General features: G+C 31.7%; 1 protein-coding gene across 1 annotated transcript in view; it reads left to right on the forward strand.

Moving 5' to 3' along the window:
• Elk (Eag-like K[+] channel) overlaps positions 1-25,751 on the forward strand; it is a 1,090,653-nt gene that overhangs the window by 184,781 nt on the left and 880,121 nt on the right. The window contains exon 2 of the mRNA XM_072525784.1: positions 6,147-6,248. Coding sequence (XP_072381885.1) covers positions 6,173-6,248 — 76 coding nt within the window. The 5' untranslated portion in view covers positions 6,147-6,172. The remainder of the gene's footprint in view (positions 1-6,146; positions 6,249-25,751) is intronic.

A 25,751-nucleotide genomic window follows, 5' to 3' on the forward strand; every position in this document is an offset into this window, starting at 1 on the left:
TGTTTTGTTTATTTTATTTAATGGGACAATATGGCTCTTGGCGAACACCCATTTAAAAAAAGTGACGCGCCACAAGACATACCTCTCGGGTGGTGTGGAAACTGTCTTAAAATTTGTTTTAAAAAAATTTCATTGTGTAACTCTTTAAGGACGGGTCACGTCAAAAGACGTTTTAGCGTAACTTCCGCGACAGCCTGGTGGCATCAGTAAGCTTTCTGCAAAATTACTTGTTTTTCATCCTTCAAACGATGACTCACTCTCCCAAATAGTGAAATTAGAGTTTAATGCATAGAAATAAAATTACAGAACAGGAACTTCAATGTCCGAGTCCCGAGTCTTGACGAATTGGTGCGATTCGCTGCTAACGTTACCGTATATCAAACCCGCTACCCCGCTATCCAACAACGGTAACGGAGCCCGTAAACGTTAAGATCATTTATTTACGTTATTCCATTTTCATACTGCGCATGCTCCATCGCTAAAATAACGTTACTGTATTCTTACTCTCTCACTTGATAACTCTCTAATAAAAAGCTTCTTGTTCAAAATACTTAACGAAGACTACGTTGCTCAAATCAGCGAGCTTCATTGGGGGTCGGTAAGGATATAGATGGTAGAAAATTTGCAGATCAAAAACAGATAGAAATTAGTTAGATAACGAAATATAAGAGTTTGACAAGAAAAACAAGAAACACGGAATACAACTAAACTGTAAAACATTGTGAGCGCCAGTAAGTTTTAACCTAAAACTCATAAAGGAACTCAAGATTAAATAAACTAAACAACATTTTCCTCGAAGATCATAGAAAAATACACGTCAGAAAACATATCAGCAAATTACCAAAAAAATTTATAAATACCGACATATGCCATAAACTGTTAAAAAAGAGCTATATATTAATTAAAATATTAAAGATAGATACTGAAGATAAAAACTTTCAAATTAAGCAAACATGAATTGTAAAACAAATAAACAATAAACATTGTGTAATAATACCTACTCATAGTACATATTAATAAAAAAACACATAATGACACATATGGTCATCAATAATCTTATACTTAAAGCAGATTGCAGTTTTTAAATATTTTAAATAGATATTTGACTGCAACCTGAACAATTTCCATTGGGCATTGTCTCGTTTATTCTAAAATAACCTTTACAAAAAAAAAACAGAAATTTCCTTAATTCCCATACTTAATTAATTATTTATAAAAAAAATTTATAAAAATTTAAATTCTTACAAGAAAAAGTTCGTTAAAATAAAATAGATAAACCATACTCAAAAACAACAACAAATTATCTCTGGCACTTACATTCTAACAAAGTCACTAGACTCTGAAGGAAATATTAAGAAGCCTCTTTATATCAAAATTAATCAAAAACTAACAGTGAACTCATCATCATCATCATCATCATTCAATCTTCGCTTATCCACTGCTGGACATAGATCTCCCTCATAATTTTCCATCTATTTCGATCTTGTGCCTCTTGCATCCAATTCCTATGACAACGTTTTAGATCGTCAGTGAACTACTTACAACAGTGAACTACTAACCACAAAATTGTGAGTTTCTCGATCGTAACTTAACTAGAAATATGCACGTCTGAATGCATATTGATATACAAGTAATAACTGGCAACTAAGAACTAAAATAATTGGACAGTGGCTTATTTATAAGTCTACCATAAGCTAATTAATGTTTGGGAAGGGCAAATGTAATTTGGTTCGAAATAATTGTTCTCTTGAGAAAATAATAACGCTTTAACTAAAAACCAATAAAATAAAAAAAAAGATTATGTATAATTAATACTTAAATGAAGTGGGTCAAAAGACAACGTATTCTTTTATAAGAATGTATGAATTTTCTAAACCCAAACATAATTTATTACAAAGAGAGAGACTTAAGTACAGACATTTATACATTTTTAAAGCCATAGAAATAAATAGTCTGCATACATAGTATTGAAAAAACAAGCTCGTAATAGAGAAATTTTACCATGCTTTAATACAGGGTGATCAACTTTTGTGATAAAAGTTCAATGTCGTGTATAATTACGGTACACGCGGCTTTACATGTGATATTGTTGTGATCCTTAACTCCCTTCTTGTGAGTGTTTTAGGATTGCTTGTGATGTTTTGTTGTTTTCTTTCTTTTATCTTGTGGATTTTCTTGTTTATAAATGACAGTGGGTACCTAGTCATTTTCTGTTAAAACCTTTGTTAGCAAGTTTTTTCTCCATTGGAATTTTCATTGTAGTAGGTGTTTTGGGCTCTACCACATAAAGATTTGATAATTCCTTTTTTGACGTGTACGTTACGACTTGTTAGTGACAGTGACTGACTTGTTAGTGATAGTTAGTGTTAGTGGCTAGTGAAAATTAAAATATAATATATTGGTTTAAGTTCGTTGTCTGTAAACTTTGATTGCATATCCTGTATCTTCTTTTGTGATTAACAGATCTGGAAAATAAAGTGAATTGTTGTTTTATTTTTTCATAGTGAATTTGATTGAATCTTAGTTATTGTTGATGTTGATCAGAAATGTATTCAATGTTCTAATCCATGAGACCAAATGAAAACCAAATAATGAGGATGAGCCCGTAGTTAATCCGAAATTTTGCTTCTAGAAATCAATATCTAGTTGAACATAAATATTGTCTCTGCAAAGTATTAATAGCTGCATAATAGTTAATATATTTAGTTTGGTTTTTGTTTTCAATAATGTATCATTCCTCTCTACTTTAGCTCTTATCATTTTTGAAGTTTTCTCTAATGGCACATTGGTGAAAGTGCTGGTGTTATCTAAACTGTCTAGCACATTGTTGTAACTGTAATCCATTTCTACTAGTATTTGCAAGAATTGTTGTGAGTTTTTAATGTACGCTGTTTTATTGCTTGCGAGGAACTTAGACACTCTTCTACGAAGGAACCCTATGCTGCTGCAAAATGGTCAAAGGGGTACATTTTCCTTGCGAGTTTTCTAAGTTAGAGTTTTTCAGCAAAAAGCATTGCTGTTACGTGCAACATAGTGGCCAAGTAAGTCAACCGCCATTTTGACCGTAAGTCAATTTTGAATGAAAAGACATAAATCCCCTCAACTACTTTGGCGATTATACACTTTTTACACAATTCTTAAATAGTTTTTTTTTGGAAACGATTTGCGAAGTGGAACTGAAAACATCAAATTTAAATTAAAATTTATTTTCTTTACAATCAATTGAGGCTTAATCCCGTAAAACCACAAATACTTAACTTAAGACTGAGTCTAACTAAGATATATAACAACTCAACAGTTTTAGAACCATTCAAGAGCATTTCAACATATAATGAATATATTAAATTACAATAGTTCGACGTTATGTCAGACTAAAAAAAAACTTACTTCGTAAGTAATAGGTTTTCATCCAACTTACCCAGAAAATTGTATAGAGAAGTTACAGGCTTTTAATAAAAAAAGCATAGAAAATCCTCAAAATAAGGGATTTGTAAAGTTAGTTTGGTTATTTTTGTTTCTAAAAAATTTAGCAAATGCTAAGCAGCGTTTACTGTAGCCAAACCAAAGTTGAATGTCGGTAGTCTATTTTCCCGAAAGAATTACTGCACTTTTCTACAGATTCTATTCTACTTTCTGTCACATGGTATTTATTTTCACGAGACGATTTTTACCCATTTCAGGCTTTTTCTTCGGTTATTGGAGACCAACAGGTGATGCATACTTCTGGCGCACTTTGTATATACTCCTTTCAGAAACACCACTCATTTCGGATACAAGCATTATTATACACTCGCGATCATAAAATCCGGGTCACCTTGAAAATCACCGATATTTTATTTTTAATGAGCTTTATCGTAAATAATAATAACACAAATACATACTAATGCATGTTTCTGGGAATTGTTGTCGACTTAGCGGTTTCCTTTGCAACAAAGAATTTCAATAATGCCGATTTCGCGGGAAAGCGCACACTTCCCAAAATGAACGGTACCTGTAACTGCCGCTTGTTTTAAATGTCTCATTTGTGCTTCGACTTTCTGTTCAAACGCAACGAACAAACGTTTATTATTGCCACCATTAGTGCCATTATTAGTGTTTATTATTGTTTATTTTTTGCCAAAAATACCCTTGACTATTGTTGAAACGACACAAATTGTTGCGTTTGTGAAAGACGGTCACACTCAACGGCAAGTCGAAAGAACTGTTGGCGGAAGCCTTTCTTCGGTTCAACGAGTGCTTCAACGCTTTCAGGAGAAGGGTTTGCTATCCAGACGACCTGGCTCTGGACGAAGAAGAATGACCACGGTACGAGATGACCGTTTTCTTGTGTTTCAGGCTTTACGAAACCGGACCTCAACTGCGATTATGCATCGAAATCGTCTACAGGAAGTACGAAATCGCAATGTTAGCGCTGTAACAGTCAGGAGAAGACTTCGTTCTTTTGGACTATCATCTCGGGTAACGGCTACAGGACCACTACTTCGCCTGGCGCATCGAGTTGCACGACAAGCTTTTGCTCGACAATACGCGCATTGGGTAATTAACGATTGGAGCAAAGAGTTATTCTCAGATGAATCCCGTTTCGGCCTAACTGGATCCGATGAACGTGTAAGAGTTTGGAGGAGAACCGGTGAATGATTTTCACAAGCTTGCATTGCTCCAAGAATGCCATTTGGTGAAGGCTCGGTAATGGCTTGGGGAGGTGTATCTTCCGACTTCCGCACAGAATTACCCTTCATCGAAAATGGGCCCTTAACTGCACGAAGGGACATTACGGAGATTCTGAAAGAACAAGTTATGCATACCATGACAAGGCTTGGAGAAAACACACGGTTTTTATGCAGAACAACGCTCGAACGCACGTTGCCACGATCAGTATGCAATACTTGGACGAGGCTGGAATTACGAGGTTACCCTGACCAGCTAGGTCTCCGGACCTGAATCCTATCGAACATATCTGGGACGATTTGAAAAAACGTATTCAACCCCTAACATCTCCTCCTAACAACGGACAGGAGCTTAAGGATCTGTTAGTGAAAGAGTGGAATAACATACCACAACATGTAATCTAGAGAAAAATTGAGAGTATGCCCCGTCATCTGCAAGAGGTTATTAGAGCAAGTGGAGGCAATACACGATATTAGTCATTGAAATTTCACTGATATTTTACCACGTTCTGAATTTTCCATTTTTTTCGTATGCCTGTTTTATCAACAATTTGGTTTGTTTTCTGCTTTTTTAATAAAAACAATAAAAAACCGTTTTTTTTTCTTTGAAAACAAACATTGATGACAAATAAAAAATACGTTAGCCTAAAAAAAAGGTTATTACTGCACCAGAGGCAAAAATATTCCAGAAACTTGAAATTTTCAAGGTGACCCGGATTTTATGATGGCGAGTATATTTGATAATGAATCATTACCACGGTGACCCAAATAATAGTTCGTAAGATTAATGATAATCTGCTTTTCTAAAACACTAAAATGTAGCCCGCTTTTTCGTGGGCCAATTACGTGCACCATGACTAAATTTATACAAACTCGTAAAAAATAACACAACCAACACTATAGAAATAATCGAAATTTTCAAAGTTACTGCAACTCCATAGATTTTACCACGAATTAGATCATTATGAGAAACGTTATTAAATATGTTTTCCTAATAAGTAATTATGAGCCTATTAAAATCCCAATATTCTTTATGGAAGTCATTAAAAAGAAATTGTTTACTATCCATATAATTAATAAATTTCCACTTCTTCTCATATATACTAAAAATCTAATTTTGTGACAAAATTGTTGAGAATCTCTGATTGTATGTTGTTCGTAAGGTTGCTGCTGTGAAGAGCGGCAACGCTGTCAAGAAAATTCTCATTTAGTTTGCATGGCAGCATCCTTCGTACACTGCATGGCATATCTAAAATACGCTACAGATTATTTAAAAACCGCCCTTAAGCCTAAGTTGACGGTATTTTCCATTTCTAACACCTCCTACAATGAAAAGAACAATTTCTTTATTTAAATTTTTTTTGTTGCTTTAATATATTTGTAAATATTAAAGTAAATAAAAATAAAAAAAAATAAATCATGATTAATTTAAATACCCTTTAATATTTTACATACTTATATATTTATTTCTTGTTTCAGGCAGTACTTAAAACCTAACCAGCCCCATGCCGGCGCGAAAGGGGCTCTTAGCGCCCCAAAATACTTTTTTGGATACAATAGCAACCAGATTCGATGGAACTCGTAAGTGTTTATAACTATTTGTGTATTACTTATAATTCTCTTGTTAGTATTCAATTTATGACTGTGAATTTTAATAAATTTTTAATGATACTAAATTATATAAAACCTAAAATAACAGAAGATGTAATAGTTTGAAAACAATTAAAAATTAGGAAATTGTGTCAAAAGAAAAGTTTGTTGTCTAATCTTCTACCTCTGATACTGAACTATATATTTTAGTCCAAAATATTTAAAAATTGAAAAACATGCAACGGAAATATTTAATTCGAGTAATATTCACATACTAAATGATTATAATAATGTGAAGATTACTAAAATTATTTATAACAACTGACCTACAGAAGTTCGATTTCTTCACACGTTTTCTTTCGGATTCTATACTGTTTTTCCCACTTTTCAAATTATTTAACAAGTTTATATAAGTGCATTCATTAAATTTCAAAGAACATAGTAAACTTTACTTAACATTACTAAACTTTACTAAACTGTATTAAAATTTACTAAACTTATCTCCTACCACTCGTGTAATGATTTATGAACTTTTAATGAGTCACATAATTTTTGTACCGGCACAATTATCTAAGACTAAATATGTATACTTCATTCACAATTATAAGAACTGACTTATGCAGAATTTAAAAGTATCCCGCTGATAAAGTCGAAGCCATAAAGGGATTTGCCTCTTCAGGTAAATAGTAAAAAGGGCCGGCTTAACGAATTTTATATTTTATTTGTCATTTACATTACATATTTAATTTAAATAAATATCTTGATAATTAAGGGAAAAAATACATAAACTAATGGAGTATTAGAATTAATTAATTATTATATTTTCTGTCTCGATTCTTTATTAAATATATCCAAATTTTGAAAGTCATAAACAATTTTTGTTTTGTTAAAAAAATTGTAAGTGAAATAATAAAATGGTGAAGTGAAAATTAAAATGAATTAATGTAGATATACACATATAGCTAAATATGATTATATTTTATACTTCATGTAAGGAAAGAAGTATTTTAATTGTTAGTAAGGTATAAAGTATGTCTGAAAAAGTTGGCAACAAACGGGAAATTTCTTTATTATTAATTTCATAAAAAAAACTATTGTTCATAAACATTTCTGCATTTCATAGAAATCAATAATCAATAATCAAATTTATAAAAGTTTAAGTGGTATACACCGAAAATCAAAAATATTGATTTATGCTTAAAAGTGAAGTGCTTTTAAATTTAGGTGCAGCATAAAATGTTATTTTAATTTGGTTGTAGGATTTAAAAATTATTTTTAAATTTAGATTCATGGCCTTTTAATGATGTATCAGTAGGTGCATTAATTTTTAATTTTATTTCTAATTTACCTTATTCAATATACAAAATCAACAAATGCAAAAGTATTTTTTTATTTACTTTTTACTTTAAATGTATTATTTAATTATTAGAAGGCCATGAATCTAAACTTGGACATAATTTTTAATACCTACAAACATTTTAAAATAACATTTTCTTGTAAATCTAAATTTAAAATCACTTTCCTCTTCAGTATTAATTAATTATTTTGATTTTCCCTATCTACCACTTAATATTTTATAAGATTATCTGTTAATGATTTCTATGTGATGCATAAACTTTAATGAAGAATAATTTTTTTTCGTAAAATTATTAATAAAGAATATTTCCCATTCTTTGCCAACTTTTTCAGACATGAAACGGAAAACTTAAACATAACAAGTCAACATGAATAAGTATGAACCTTTTAAAACGAGTAAATCGGTAATCACCGAAGGGACCTCAGACGTTTAGATACAATTAGCGTCTCTTTGTAAAGACAATGAAGTCGACTTTACTAAAGTAACAAGACATTTACTTAACACAGACACTACACAGTACTCCCCTGAGTTAGTGATGAGTTATAGTCTAAAAAAATCATTATGAAATTGACTGGCCAGTGTGAAATCTAGTGCCAATAAAACACAAAACACACACAAAACATTTTCATCGTTGAGACTTAAAATAATGATTAATAACAATAATTATGGGAAATTTGTATGTTTATAAAAAGAGTTTTTTGACATTATGCTTGAATGATAATATTTTATCTGATTATATATACCTATATACAGTTGTGCTATGCTAGGCTATTACGCCGGTCCTGGCAGCTTTGGTAGCTGTGATAATTATACGACAATAGAGTATTTACAAGGGATTATTCAGTTTTACAGCTGTTTTTTTTTATATTTTTAGAATATCTTTATATTTTTTGAATTATATTTTCTCTTCGATCTTATAGATTTTTTCTTTGCTTGTTTTTAGAAAACCCTTTTAAGTAATACATTTTGTTCTATTTATGTTAATAGTCTGTAACGTTTCCGTTAATTGAGATAATGGTTTGATACTTTTGTGCTGGTTTATTATGAAGTGAAAAATCTTGCTATGTACTTCTAAAAAGGCTAGAAATGATTTGTGAGTATTTCCGCCAGTTGATTCGTTGGAATGATATTTACTCACCAGATAGTTCCATTGTTGTAGTCCTCTTAGAGAATCAATCCTGTTGTTGTCAAAAATTTCATTTTTTATGCTTGTCGTAATATTATGTGGATTTCGACAAATAATAAAATACTCTTTTCTCTGGTCACATATTTACTGGTAAGGAGATGATAATTGTACCTTGGCATTTAAGATTTTACTCGTGTTTTTTTTTGTTCAGTCCCGTACTGATAATTTTCAATGTGGTGTCCCATTTAATCTTCACTTAGATTATTTTAGAGATAACTTTTTTGTTTTTTGTGTTACTTAGGACTTGTGTTAGAGTCTAAGTATTTTGGGCAATGAGTTAATTTGTAGTGAGCTCAAAATTTGTTTCAAATGTGCTGGAGTACTGCTTGATGATTGATATTTTGTTTTTAATGTTTTAGAGCGTCCCACCAGGCCTTAATCGTGTCGGAGATTGTGTAGCATGCTAAATTTTTTTATTACGAGCGTGTATTTTCAGTACTATGTTAGTGATTACTGTGGTATAATTGTTATCGCTTCGAATACGTATAAGTGTTTGTACTTAAATCTTCATCTTCGTAACTAATTAGTGGCTATAGGATTCCATAAACAAATACGTTTTCTTTTAAACTACTTCATTCAAGTAATAATCACATATAATCCTTCTCAACATTTTATTGTTTTTTAGTTAAAGCGTTATTATTTTCCCAAGGAAACAAATATTTCGAATCAAACTACACTTCCAATTCCCAAAAAATTATTAGCACAGGGTAAACTTTTAAAAATGCCACTATCCAATTTTAGTTCACAGTTGCCAGTTATTATTTGTAAATCAATATGCATCCAGACGTGCATATTTGTCTTTAAGTTATGATCGAGAAACTAACAATTTTGTGAGTCTGACTGGCAATTCATTTTTTTGCCGTTAGCATTCACAGACTTATTTTATACTATCTCATTTCCGCTGACGGGGTATGATTTAATTCACTACATGTCCCTTTGGAATTCGATATCTGTTTTTCTCTAGGCCTATCGCCCTGTCTTCGAAGGTCAACACATTGTTATGTGAGTGCAATATTTTATAATGATAATGTTTTCTTTTTGCTGTTAGAAACATTAGCTGTTATGATTAAATTTGCTTATTTTTATTGACAATGAGCAACATTTTTTTAAGTTTATTTTTTTTGAGTATGTTACTAGATGTAACATATAATTTTGTAATGTTAATTTAACTAAAACGAAACAATGGCCAATGGAATTCGTTCAGGTTGTAGTCAAATATTCATTTAGTTATGATTTTTATTGTTGAGAGAGAAAAGTTTAAATTAAAGTTATTTGCGTTTGAGTTTATTTTATTTAAATTTTAAAAACTACAATATGTTTAAGGTATAAGCTGATTGATGACAATGTGTATCATAATCTTTTTTTATTAATAATTAATTGGTAATAAACTTTCTGAGTATTAATAAACAATGTTTATTGCTTCTTTTTTTACAGATCATGTTTGGTTAAATTTGACAGTTATTAAACGTAATTTTTTTTTGTGACGTATTATTTTATTTTTCTTTAGAGACGATATAAATATATTTCATCATATTATTGAATATGTAATCTTTTTTTACAGCTTATGGGTAGATATGTCAATTTTTATAGTTTTTTGTGATAATTCTCTGATATGTTTTCTGACGTGTATTTTTCTAAAGACTTTAAGAGAAATGATTGTTTAGTTTATTTAATATTGAGCTCTTTTATGAGTTTCAGGTTAAGACTCATTGGCGCCCATTTTGTTTTACAGTTTAGTTGTATTTTCCGCGTTTCCTGTGTTTTTATCAAACTACTAAATTTTGTTATCTAATGTTTCGTTTATCTATCTGTTTCTGATCTGAAATTTTCTACTATCTATATCCTTACTCGCCCTCAATGAAGCTCCCAAACTGAGCAACGTGTCTTCGTTAAGTATTGTGAACGATAATCTTTTTATTATCAACTTTTGTCAGCTTTTTCGCCACAACATATGCAATACACAACACACGTGCACAATATACGAATACTCACTCACACACAAACATTTATAGCACATATTAATAATGCAGGACACTTTATATTAGAACACACATATATTAGAATAGTTAGAATTTGAAGTTCCATAGGGCAAAAATCCAACCTGATATTTGTTCAGCCAAAGCATGGCAGTTGTCTATAATACCGCGGCCAGTGGGTCAATTTTCAATTTTACAATGTTGTGAAATGACATAATCCCGTAAACAACTTTAGTCGTTCTAAATTCTTTTCAACAAAATTCCAAATATTTTTTTTGAGAACGATTTAGTAAGTGGAAGTCGAAACGTCAAATTTTTTGTAGTTACAATTGTAATTATTATTACAATCAATTGTAGCTTAATCCCATATAAACACAATAATTAAATCACAAATATTATTTTTAAATGGAAAAATTAGAAAATCGGGTTTATGAGCAAAAAAATAATTAAAATAAAATGTCTGTCATAAGAATGGAAATGTTAAACTGTTTTCTTTATCAATTCAATCGGATGGCTAAATAGGTATTAAACTTAAAAGTCTAGCCTAATCTAACAAAAAAAACGTTGCATTCTGACTTTATCAGTTAATTTTGAAACTTATTGCTACACAACTATAATTGTTCAATTATTTTTAAAACGGATTTTTAAAGCATTAATTGTATCACTATTGTGCGTCATGTATTGATTTTCATCGTATATATACCTTCAGTGTGATTGATTGGCAGCGAAAGGGATGATATTATCTCCAACTATCGATGAGAATTGGGAGGAACAACAAGCGATAAAAATAAATTGCTTTCATAAAGAGACGTAAGCAAATATCAACAGATTAGCAGCCTGTTGCGTTGTCGAGTTGTTGTTTTAGTTGACATTAAATTCACTTTTTTATTAGAGCATGATTGAAAAGCAATAAAACAGCAATTAATTAATAATTGTCAGGCATTATTTTTTTAATGTGTTTAGGTATTTGCAATATTGGCATGTACAAAACACAAATTTGTTATTGTATATTTTACTAGGGTTTATGTTGGAAATTTATTTGTTTTATTTTGTTTTTATAAATAAAATAGTAATAATAATAGTCTCCCGTTTTATACCGCTGTCGCGGCTTTGGGAGTATAGCAGGGTAGTCTGCTATATCTAGGGCCTACGGTATACAAGGAAGGTAACATGGCCAGTGCTACGCTTCAACCGTCTATTATTACCCCTGGTTTTACCCAAGGTACTCATTTTTATTCAGGCTGAGTCGACCTGGGGCCTATAGACATTTTTAAAATGTCTAGATGTTCTTGCCGGCGGTGGGATTCGAACCCCGGACCACCTGCTTGCGAGGCAAACATCCTACCGCTTGCGCTACGCCGGCCTAAAAATAAAATAGTAGGCCAGTAAAATAGAATTATGTACGTAGACGAAGACAAAGAGGAAGTTATAAAAAACAAGCTAGGAAGAGGATGTAGGAAAAATTATTATCCTGATGAAGATCTCTACTTCACAGACGAGTGGAAAGAAGATACTGGGCAATTAAAAGAAGAAGGGACAACATAGATAATAACTATACCTCCCATGAAGAGGGGAGCTCAAAAGAATCTACCAACAAAAGCATTAGTATACATAACAAATGTAATCAACCACATCCTAAGATTAAAACATTATACTGGCAGATAGATAGAAGCTCACGTAATAATGATAAAAAATCCTGGGAAAATGGCACATTTCCACAGAATTATTAACCAACAAGCTTGTTACCAGCAACAAGCAAAATTGCAGAGCGAGTCATACTAGCTAGGCTAACACAAAGATCAGAAGAAATCGGAACAATACCTGAAGCACAGTTCGGATTCAGATCCGAACACTTATGTGAACTTCAGATACTGCATCTAGCAAAATATATTACAGAAGAAATATACAGCAGCCGTCTTTCCAGATATCAGTAAAGCGTTTTATAGAGTCTGGCACGACGGCCTGCTGCTAAAATAAAACAAATATGGTTATACTGAGGCCATAACATGTCTTCTCTCGTCATACCTAGCCGACAGGAGGTTTAGAGTTCGGATAGGGTCAACCCTGTCCGAAGTTGGAGCCACGGAGGTTGGTGTGCCACAGAAAGTGGTGTTGTCGCCGTATCTATACACCATATACACAGCGGATAGCCAAACCGAACCCAGATCGTTGCTAAGTCTATACGCAGACGATACAGCGATAGCTTTTAGCAGTACCATACCAGATCTAGCAACAAGCATTTACAAAGAGCACTTAATGATCTAAAAGATTGGTGTGTACAGTGGAAGATAGCTGTCAATCCTGACAAAACACAGGTAGTTATGTACCAAAAAAGGAGAGGCGGACCAAATGGGGTTCTATCAATATTCGACATGCAAATCGAATGGTCAAATTAAGTCAAATATTTAGGCGTAACATGGGACATAAAGCTGACCTTCACAGAACACGTGAAACAAACGATCCAGAAAGCTAAAGTAATTAGAAGTCAACTCTCATCACTAATAGCTCAGAAGAGTAAACAGAGATTTAAAACAAAGATTAGGATGGCAAACTGTATAATTTTATTAGCACTAACATACGCCTCGGACGCATGGGGGCACACTTGCATATCGAATAAAAACAAAATACAGATAGTCCAGAACCATATGATCTGAGAGGCTCTAAATATACTTAAGTACGTTCCATTAAGGTACGTATTTAGAGACTCGAAACAAAAGAAAATACTGAGAACAATGGAGGGAATAGAAAAAGTACAGGTGATTTTCAACAATATCAGGAACAATCCTAGTAGACTATTAGGAGATTTGACAGACTATGTCGAAAACCAAAGACATAGGCGGCCCAGACAGCAGCTAGCTGGATATAGAGAAGACCCAGAAGAACAGTAAAGAAATTAGGATTTTTTAAATTTTAAACAACTTAAATGTGTGGTGTTATTATACAAAAATATTAACAATTTAGTAATAAACACACCTATAATTTCACTAAACTACATAGTAATACAGTGTTATACGAAGTAGGTATTTACTTCTGTCGGCACTCCCCAAGTGCCATGCGCCGTTTTTCTTTGATTGCACAAAATACTTTCAACTTACCTATAACTCAATCAAAGGTCTAGTAAAATGTAATCTTTTTCCACCTTTTAATATATGTCTGTGAACACAGAATGTACATATGAATAATAAATAAAATTAATGTGTGAAAGTAACAACAACATAAATTGGAATCTTCTAAATTGTCTTCTCTGTTTTAGCCAAATTGTTTTTATCTCCCAACTTGACGCAGTCTATCTAGTTTGGTTCATCATCATCATCATTTGGCTCTACAACTCTATGTGAGTCTTGGTTGCGTTTACTATTTTCTCCATTGTTGTCGATCCTGAGCAGCTATTTTCTATTGCTGTATTCCCATTTTGCGTAGATCACTGGCTACTGCGTCCTTCCATCTCTTTCTTGGGCTACCAACTGACCTTCTGCCATCCGTCACTCGATCTTAGTACGTGGCTTGCCCATCTTATTCGATTTGCTTTAATGTAGTACGCTACATTAATGTTTACGCTATGTTTTCATCTCAATATACGGTCTGGAGTTCTTCATTGTGTCTTCTTCTTCATTCTCCTGTTGTTTCTTCTCTGCATAGATAGTCCGCAGTATCTTTCTTTCCAGTACCAGTAATTTTGTCGTTTCCCGCTAGTTCAGAGTCCATGTCGCGCTTCCATACGTGATTGTGGGATGAATAATTGTCTTCTACACTCTTATTTTTGCTGGTATTGAGAGTATTTTTGATTTAAGTAGCGTCATTAATGAGTAATATGCTCTGTTTCCAGCAATGTTTCTGGCTGCCACGTCCTTTTCATATTTATTTTCAGATGTTGATTTTTTGATTCATTTCATTGATTGTTACGTTTTGTCTAACCCTTGGTCTTGAGTTCTTCGTAACCACCATGTACTTGGTCTTGTCCTCGTTGACCTTCAGACCAACTTCCTTGGCTCCGTTTTCGAATAGGATGTAAACTTCTTTTGCATCTCTGGTGGATTGTGCAATTGTGTCCACGTCATCCGCAAACGCCAATAGTATTTTTGATCCTTGGGCGAAAAATCCGCTTGTCAGTTGTGGTCTAGCTTTCCTTACCGCATATTCCAGTGCACAATTAAATAGCAGGGGGGCGAGAGGATCTTCTTGTCTAAGCCAGGTGTCAATGAGGTATTCATCCGACGTGGTGCTGCCAAGTTTGGTTACAATTTAATTTTTTATTGGGATCCTACACAAGCAACTATTGATCACGTCTATTTGCTCCGAGCAGCTGAACAAGTATCGCTCTCTATTGGTTATTATACCATCACCATAAGTATTTACACCATTGCAAACATTTATAAGTCTGCAGTAATAAAATCAAAAATTTGTAATTAATCGTAAATATTGTCTGTATATTAATTATTTATATATAAATAACGTTATCGTAATATTTATTAATTACAAATATATTTGTTGAAAGTTCAAAATTTGTATAGTTTTACAAACACATAATTTGGATTTCTATATTATAAACATTTTACTAGCTTATTATGTATATTATATGAACAATAATATAATAACAATTTATATATTTTATATTTATTATACCAATTCATATAATTAGTGAGTTTAATTGTAGTAAAAACGAATTTTAGTAATTATTTCAATATTGATTTTTTGAGATCCTAATTCTAACCTCACTATTGCAATAATTGTAAATGCATATTTACTCTTGTAAATATATAAATTATATTTACATACATTATTATAATAAAATTATTGTTTTACGGAAACGTTTTATAAAACTAGTTAAAACGTTTTAACGATTATGGAATTTAATTTACAGTAATCATTATATAAAAATTTCTTTTTATATAAATTACACCTTGTTCTGAAGCTATTTTCTTGTGGTATTTTAAATTAATTACTATTTAAATGGGAATAAGCCACAATTAAAGGTTAAAATACGTTTATTGGCGTTTCAATTTCCACTTCGGAAATCGTTCTCAAAATACAAACATCAGTAAATTAAACAAATTTTGTTTAATTTACTAATGTTTGTATTTTGAGAACGATTTCCGAAGTGGAAATTGAAACGTCAACAAACGTATTTTAACCTTTAATTGTGGCTTATTCCCATTTAAATAGTAATTAAATTAGACCTTATAGCTGCTGTCCACAGTTCACATTGACGCTTTTTATGATTTTGACTAGGAATTTGATAAAAAGTGCAATCACTTTTACGTTTACGTAGCAGTTTGCGATGCAACAAATATTAAGTAAAAGTGGGTTTATTCTCAACTGGTGTTAACAATTTTTTAAACAAATTATTATTCATTCGTAAAAAGTTTTTATATCCCAAAGGGTCTTCTACTAATAATAATATAATTCGTCATTCAACATCTTTAAAATTCCTTTGCATAAACGCTTTTTTAAAAAAGTGTATGAATTTTTTTCTTAAGCATTATTATTGCAATTAAAGCTGCTGCACATAATTTTAACTTTTTTTTCATTATCATTATTTATCTGTGTGTCATAAAACAAACTTCATTGTTAGGCTATCAATGCAAAATTGATAAAGCGTATGCCTAGATGCTAATTAAAATTAAGATAGTTGCAAATACAAACCCACATTTTTCATACTAAATCGACTTGTAACTAATATTTTTAGTACAGAAATCAGAAATCAATAATGAAATTAGAATAATGAAAAGTGGATCCTACGGTGATGCCAAATTTGGCCGATATAAGCGCTTTAAAGTAACGTCTATCCTTTCTCGTCAGCTGCACAGAACGAATATTCTACTTGGTACAGTATTTTTTAGTCTTAGATTTTAGTTGCAATAATGCCCCCTTTATCTTTCATTTAATCAAATTGTCAAGACTGGCTAATTGGCTAATGCCCGTGAAAAAAAGTTATTAATTTTTTTATATCAGGATTTTAAAAAATATCTTTAAAAAAGTCAATACCTCCCTGTATTACGATTAACTTCAAATTAAGTCTCATGTGTTTTTTCTCACTGTATTAGCGATGTAAAACGCCAAAACGCTTCTATTCATTAAACAACTTACCACTTAATCATAACATTGACGTATTATGATTTATTTGATTATTGAAAAATAACCACCAATATGAAAATTTGATTACACGTCCATTACTTTAACTTCGAAGGTTTCGGTGAACGATAGATCAATTTGACATCATCGCATAAATATTTTGATTAGACTCTTACAGAATGACGTTGATTAAATAGAGCATTAATATATAATTATGATATTTTATTGGATGTTTTTAATTCGATTTTATATTAAGTAGTAAATATTAATTAAATATCAGTATAACCAAAGCAAAATTAATTTTCACTAACCAGCAACATATTAATACATATTTTACGGTTCTTCAACATAACTTTATTCAAACACCAACTTGTTTACAATATTTTGACAGAATGACAACTATAAACTTTAAAATACTATTGTTATTAAAATTGTCAATATTATTATTGTTTATATACAGTCTGTCCCAAACCCTTCTTTCAGTGCGTCACTAATTTTGATGTCATATAGGATTTTAAGAATGTCGAGAATTATTGCATGACATTTTAGTTAAATCTGACAGTTGCAGGATTGTAATCGGCTAAATGTGAAAAGGTTATTTTTTTTAAATGTGGAGTAAAAACTTTCACAATTCAAATTTTTATTTAATTTACATATTAGAGGTCCCGTCCTGTACAAAAAATTTTATTGTGCATTATATTGGAACGGCAGTTTGTCATAATTCCTATTCTATACATTCCAAGGAAAGTGCTTAATTAGCTAAGATTTGTTTATGGATTTATTATTATTTATTACAAACACTATGGAATTGAAATGCTTATTTATTTAAAATAACGCTTCCCTCTAGAATCTTTTTAGAGTTGACTGCGAGATAAAAAAATTTACTGGCAATTGCAAGGCATCAAAGCAAACGTTCCTAGATAAGTAATTTTCCGATAAGTTTCTGTGGCAGCCAATAGTTTAATTTTGTGAATATTGTGAATCAAGCATTGTAATCAACCGAATATAAGTTTACCTTTTTTTATGAATAACAAAAACGAATATTATATTTCAAACAATCCACAATCTGATTCAGAATCTGATTAATTAAAATCAATGATTACAGTAGATATGTGGCTGGTAACAATTATATATTACATTTCAAGAAAATGTCGTGGTTCTAAAAAGAACCGTTTTAATACATATAAATATCCATAACGATATTAGTTTAAGATATTTCCTCAATATCCTTCCTGAATTCACAATCTGATTCGCGAACGACATGAACTGGTAATAAAGTTGTCACAGCCTCTTTTTCTTAGTGAAAATAATTTAATAATTTTAATATTAGTCTTTGTTCATTCTTGGTATATTTCAGAATATTTAAAATATTTTTATGACAATAAATACAAAATATAATTTTCACTGTAGGTAAAATGTCTGAAAATACTAACCTGGAATGACAATTATTATTTTATTAGTTGACATTGTGAAAGTACTGTCACTGTCACGATCAAGACCATCTGCGTCAAATTATATTAATGTGCTTCATTGATTGGATATCTATTTAGCATATTCTAAACTCCAACCAATTATACATCCGTAAGTAGAATTCGCTTTAATATACGAATACCCGTAGACGATTCCTAATTTACTAACTTCTATGTATACTAATCACAGACTCACGTTTTTTTTCTGTCACTTCTAGCTTAATGCGTTAGAAAGAATTCGAACAACTATGACGCAGTGAAAGAAGGGTTTGGGACAAACTATACATTTTCTGACGTTCCAGATTTCACTAGATATTTCAGGATTTTCAATGGCATTCTGAATATTTTAGAAATACTCCTTCTTTTTCATCAAGGGACTTTTTGTTGTTATATTTTTTGTTGATTACTGTAGGAACTTAGACGGTAATCCTGAAAGAATAACTAAAAAATTTAACAAAACTTCAATATCAGTTTTTTGTCTATTAGATAAAAAGTAATATATCTTTAGTGGTACCTGATTTTCGATGTCTATGTGGATTTTTATTTAGTTTTGCAATTGTCAATTATGAAGAGACATCATTTAAATCGCGAAATACAGTGGCGAACTATCGGGATGCTTCAAGCTGGCAGAAGTTAAAGAGACGTTGCTGAAGTTCTCCACATGAACAGAACTGTCATTAATCGTTTGTGGTTAAGGTGTCAAGAAACTGGTGATATTGGTGAACGTCATACAATGATAACCAACCAGATTGAAGAACGTTTTATTAGGTTGCAGGCTTTGCGAGATCGCACTATAACTGCATCACAATTACAAATGAGGCTGCAAGAGACCCATCAGGTATTTGTGGCTAAACAATTAGAAATAGACTGCATGAAGTACAATTAAATGCTCGAAGACCTGTGAGAGTGCCTGAGTTAACCAGAGAAAATCGCGCTTATCGACTTCAATGGGCACAAGAACACACAAATTGGGTTAGTCGCGAGTGGGCCTCTATTTTGTTCAAAGATGAGAATCTCGATTTGGATTTGCACCAGATACAAGACGGACAAGAATTTAGAGACGATCTGGCAATGCTGAACAATAGATCAGTGTGCACAGGAGGTTCATAGACAGCAAGGCACCAGTATAATGGTATGGCGTGGCATCACTCTTAGTGGAAGAACCAATCTCGTTTGTCTGGAATGGTTTTTAAATGCAACAGTCTACCGCGATATTATTCTCCAATCTATTGTCGTACCCTTTGTACAACAAGCTGGTCTCAATTTTAATTAATGCACGAGAATGCGCGTCCACATACTGCCGGGGTCGTGCGAACATTTATCAAAGATAAAGAAATTAAGGTTTTACCAGAGCCTGCCCAATCGGCAGATTTAAACCCAATTGAGCATGTATGGGACATATCGGGCAGAAGAATTTTACATCAAAATATTGCGTTTAATACAAGAGAGCAAATTTATGAGGGCCTTCCTATGTAGTGGAAGAGAATACCGCAGCAAGACATTGACTATCTGATCATGAGTTTGCCTTACAGATGTAGGACAGTAATCAACAACCATGGAGGTGTTACACTGTACTTACGACCTAAAGACTACTTTGTTGCTAGTTGAGGGGCAACAAATTAGTTTTTTATTTTTTTTTGTTACCATGTTTTTACTTATGGAGTTCTTTTTTGATTTTGTTAAGAGCTATTGCGATAATTCGCAATAGCTCTTTTTATTTCAAACTCTTATCCAACACCACTAGTGAATAAGATTTTGGTTAATACTATCCATAACGAAGATATTTCACCTTCCTTCGCGACTAACAATGCTGATCCTGATGTCTTAAGTGGGAACCCACTCTCGGATACTCCTATCAACAAATATTTTTCATTACCATATTTCAGAGATATCACTCCGGGGTTAACAAGGATTCTGAAAAGTGTTGAAAATAGCTTTGGTAATAATAATAACAACATTAAACTTAATGTGGCTTGTAGATCAGCCCTAACAATTAATAATCTTTATTCTAAGATAAAAGATAAGACTCCCATAGATAGGCTTAGTAACATTGTCTACAACATTCCATGCCTCTCTTGAAACAATTTCTACATCGGCCAAACATCTCAATTATTGAAATCACGTATTACACTACACAAAAGTGATTCTCGACTTCACCCTGACCGTTGTGCATTAGCCAAACATGTCCATTCCACTGGTCATCTTATGGACTATACTAACACCACAATTCTCCACCGTGAGAACAATAAATCTAAAAGATAGTTCATTGAAATGTCTTATATTTTCCTTAACGATTTCTCCATTAATGTTAAGAGTGACATTAAGAATCTAAGCGATATATACCACTTCTTACTTAAATCAGATACCAAGAACAATACAACATCACAGATAACTAACTTGACTGATATATCCATTAACAACTAACCTACCTTTATAATTAATTTTCATTAACTAAAAAAGATAACATTCCCTTGCTTTTCTTAGATACATCTTAATAAGATATAATAATACATGAACAATAGAATATAATTAAAAAGAAAATCAAAATAATATTTCCCTATACTGGGATTTAATTTCATTCGTTTTTACCAATGAACCTTAACGACATAAAGATTCATAAGAACTACTTGAATTTGTCAGCTCATGCGTTCTGGCTAAAACAGAACCTCACTTTTAAACTTTCTAACAATCAAAAAGTTAGTTATTTCCGACAATTCAAAGAATAACCTCCTTTTAAATGTAGTTACATTGGGTTTTTTCGATTAACCTTGGGTAAACCTTTGCGTTTTAAGTTCAAAGCTACCATACATTTCAAACCTTAAAAAAAACTTTTTTACATATAGTAACAAAAAACACCAGTATGTTACTAGCAAAGCTAGCAAAATAATGTTTTTAATAGATAATATATGGTAGCTAATTATAATTTATTCTCTTTCAGCCCTGAAGAAGCCAAATTAATTGTCTTTGGCGAAAACGTTCGGCGAAACAATTGATACTCATTAGAGTCTTTCTTGCAGATTTCCCCAATATTTAAGAGTTTACTATATATATATATATATATATATATATATATATATATATATTTATATACAAGCATTTATAGTTCACCCTTAAAAAACACTATCTTTTTTAATCTTTACGTAGAGAAAAGACAATAAAATTAAAGTAAAAGATTACATTTCATTTCAATTCGAATTCCACCATTGTTCTACACGTGTTTCGAGTTATTCAATTCCTCATCAGGAACACTTATAGAAGTTCAAACTAAAATAAAATGCAGTCTAGTATTTGGCGGTTATAATTAAAATAACAGCCTGTTATGCTAGCAGCGGCATCTATACCAAGTAACAAGAAGTCGGGAGACCTCTCTTCGATAGCAAATTATGTCAACCGCAAATTCAAAGCCTCGTACTGGAGGCTGTTGAACGACGCTAAGAATAATCTTTTACTGCAACATGCATCGACAGTTCACTCTTGAAAAACACTATCTCTTTTACTCTTTACGTAGAGAAAAGACGTTACAATGAAAGTAAAAGATTGCATTTTATTTTAATTCGAATTCCACCATTGTTCTACACGTGTTTCGAGTTATTCAACTCCTCATCAAGAACACTTGTGGAAGTTCAAACTGAAATGAAATGCAATCTAGTACCTTGCCGTTATATAACAGAAAGTCGGAAGACCTCTCTTCGATAGTAAATTAGGTAAACAGCAAATTCAAAGCCTCTTACTGGAGGCTGATGAACGACAGCCTACAAATAACCTGTAACCTGTACGCTGTAACCTTACAGAGAAACAGTAAAAGATTTTGTAAAAATTTTAAATATATAGTATGTAGGTTAATAATGGTTCCATTTTAAAATTATTTTGAAATATACAGGGTGTCACAATAAAGCGCGGCGTTTCAAAGTTATATTTTTTCTTATAAAACACCCTGTATTTTATTGTATTTTCTAATTGTCTGCAAAAAATAAGGTATAGTTTTATAAGACTTCCCTATACCTATGTACAGAGTGTTCTGAGTTATGTCGAATTTTCTTAAAATGTAAAACTTTAAACGAGGACTCATTCTTAATTTATTTAAGCAATTCTAATAAAATTACTCATACATCTAAATAGCTGCATATTGGTCGAATGTACTTCATGATTAATCATTTATTTACAGGGTGTTTGTAGTTTCAGTATTGGATTATTTATTGTGTAATATAAGGCTTATTTTAAATGGAACACCCTGTATATTAATGTGTTACTTTCGATTTTTAACGAAAAACGATAAACGAAGCCAGTGTAGTTGTAAATACATTTTTTGTAAAAAAAAAAAATTATGTCTTTGGATTTGTATTCGTTAGGAATAGGATAATTAGTATAAAGGCGCGTACAGACCTACACACGTATGCGGTGAGCAGCCACGAATACACATACGTGTGCAAATGTGGACAGCGCTTTCGTAACCTCTCGCCGCATGCGTTGCTTCTCGCGAATGACTTGAGCACTCGCACTCAGTTTAGACGGATAGCGTGGGGATTTGTTGAATTTTGCAAGACAAGTTCGGATTTATTGAGTTTTATTCATTTTATTGATTTATGTGTAAAATGGAGTGGTCAAATGCAAAACAATGTTTGCAATTAATAGATTTGTATGAAGAAAACCCTATATTATGGGATCCAAAAAATAAGTTTTATTATTCAAAAACAAAAAAAGAAGATGCATGGGAGTCGATTTCAAGAAATCTTGATATAGATTCAGCAGTTGTGAAGAAGAAAATGCGTAGCTTACTTGGGTCTTTTAGGGCTCAAAGGAGCAACTGCAAGAGGTCCGTGGGTACAGGCAAAGGTATTGTGTTTTTACAGTAAGTACAGGGTGTCCCAATTCGGACACTTTCATAGGTTATTTCGGTTGTTATGGAAGATAAAGCATTGCGGTTTTAACGAACTTGTGCTACTTTTTCGTTAAACTTTTAATGCTGCAAACAAAAATGGGCTACTAAGGTTTTTGAGATGCCAGTTGAAAATAAAAATTAGTGTATAAATATACAAATGTGGTACATCAATAAATCCCCTGTGGCCAGAAATCTTAATGTTATCAGTAAACGTTCCTTAACAGGTATGGCTTTTCTTAAGACTGTGTTGTTTTTCTTTATTACGGGGCCTATATCATTTAAAAGGCGTTCAAAGTCTTCTACTGACATACGTGTAAAATTTTGAAATTGTCCAGTATTAGGTTCTAACGCCAAATATACTAGTAAATCAGGCTTCATTTGTAGGGTTCTACTTTTAAATAAATGCGTCGTCCACCATCGCCTATTTTTCCTTTATTTTATCTTTTTTAATGAACTAATAACCACAAAAGCGGCACTAACCATAAGCAGCTCCTCAGACATTTTTTCACGAATGGATGGAGCGCTTTGAGCACGCTAACATATGCGATGATTTCTAATTTCAACGAATGCTCTGAGCGCGAATGGTTTGAGTACGCACGCATATGCGTGGCTTCTCACCACATGTGTGTGCTAGTCTGTACGCGCTTTTAAAATATGATAAAAAGAAAAAAAAATTGTTGAAAATCTGATGTTTTTTTAGATTTTCTACGATTCATCAAGTGAAAGGCAACTGCGCAGAGGTTACAGTTTTCAAAAATGACGTAGATATTAACGTTATGTTTAATTTTTTTTATTATTTTAAGTAGTAAAATAAGTTTAATATTTAAATAAAAATAAAACTGTAAAATATGTTTATTTCTTTGAAGTTATAATAATAGATGTACAGTCTGTCCCAAACCCTTCTTTCAGTGCGTCACTAATTTTGACTTAATACATATAGGATTTTAAGAATGTCGAGAATTATTGCATGACATTTTAGTTAAATCTGACAGTTGCAGGATTATAATCGGCTAATTGTGAAAAGGTTATTTTTTTAAATGTGGAGTAAAAACTAACAATTCCAATTTTTTATTTAATTTACATATTAGAGGTCCCGTCTTGTATAAAAATTTTTATTGCGCATGATATTGGAACGGCAGTTTGTCATAATTCCTATTCTATACATTCCAAGGAAAGTGCTTAATTAGCTAAAATTTGTTTATGGATTTATTATTATTTATTACAAACACTATGGAATTGGAATGTTTATTTATTTAAAATAACGCTTCCTTCTAGAATCTTTTAAGAGTTGACTGCGAGATAAAAAAATTTACTGACAATTGCAAGGCATCAAAGCAAACATTCCTGTGAAATAACATAGATTGAAATCAGTCATATTTGGTAAAAGTAATTTTCCGATAAGTTTCTGTGACCCAATAGTTTAATTTTGTGAATATTGTGAATCAAGCATTGTAATCAACCGAATATAAGTTTACCTTCTTTTTTATGAATAACAAAAATGAATATTATATTTCAAACAATCCACAATCCGATTCAGAATCTGATTCATTAAAATCAATGATTACAGTAGATATGTGGCTGGTATCAATTATATCTTACATTTCAAGAAAATGTTGTATTTCTAAAAAGAACCGTTTTAATGCATATAAATATCCATAACGATATTAGTTTAAGATATTTCCTCAATATCATTCCTGAATTCACAATCTGATTCGCGAATGACAGAAACTGGTAATAAAGTTGTCACAGCTTCTTTTTCTAATTGAAAATAATTTAATAATTTTAATATTAGTCTTTGTTCATTCTCGGTATATCTCGGAATATTTAAAATATTTTTATGATAATAAATACAAAATATAATTTTCACTGTAGGTAAAATGTCTGAAAATTCTAAATTGGAATGACAATAATTATCATTTTATCAGTTGACATTATGAAAGTACTGTCACTGTCACGATCAAGACCATCTGCGACAAATTATATTAATGTGCTTCATTGATTGGATATCTATTTAGCGTATTCTAAACTCCAACCAATTATACAGCCGTAAGTAGAATTCGCTTTAATATACGAATACCCGTAGACGATACCTAATTTACTAAGTTCTATGTATACTAATCACAGACTCACGTTTTTTTCTGTCACTTCTAGCTTAATGCGTTAGAAAGAATTCGAACAACTATGACGCAGTGAAAGAAGGGTTTGGGACGGACTATACATATAACTTCTTACGTGCTTACGAGCACACACTCTTTTTTTGAAAACAATTAAATACATAACGAAACAGAAAGAATTTTAATAAAACAAATAATACAAAATAATACAAAATGAATAATGAACATAAATAATACAAAATAATCCAAAACTTACTATAAGTAAAAAATGTTCAGTTATGTAACAGATGTTCAAATTGCTTGCCATCTTGTGCAATATAACAATTGATTCTATCTTTGAATGATTTATTTACATTATCTAACATAGCAGGAGTTATTGAAGCAAACGCGTTTGTAATTCTTAATTTCATGTCATCGAGGTATAGCATATACAATATTTTT

This window comes from Diabrotica undecimpunctata, chromosome 3 (genome assembly GCF_040954645.1).
Source record: "Diabrotica undecimpunctata isolate CICGRU chromosome 3, icDiaUnde3, whole genome shotgun sequence".
Classification (NCBI taxonomy): Eukaryota; Metazoa; Arthropoda; class Insecta; order Coleoptera; family Chrysomelidae; genus Diabrotica; species Diabrotica undecimpunctata.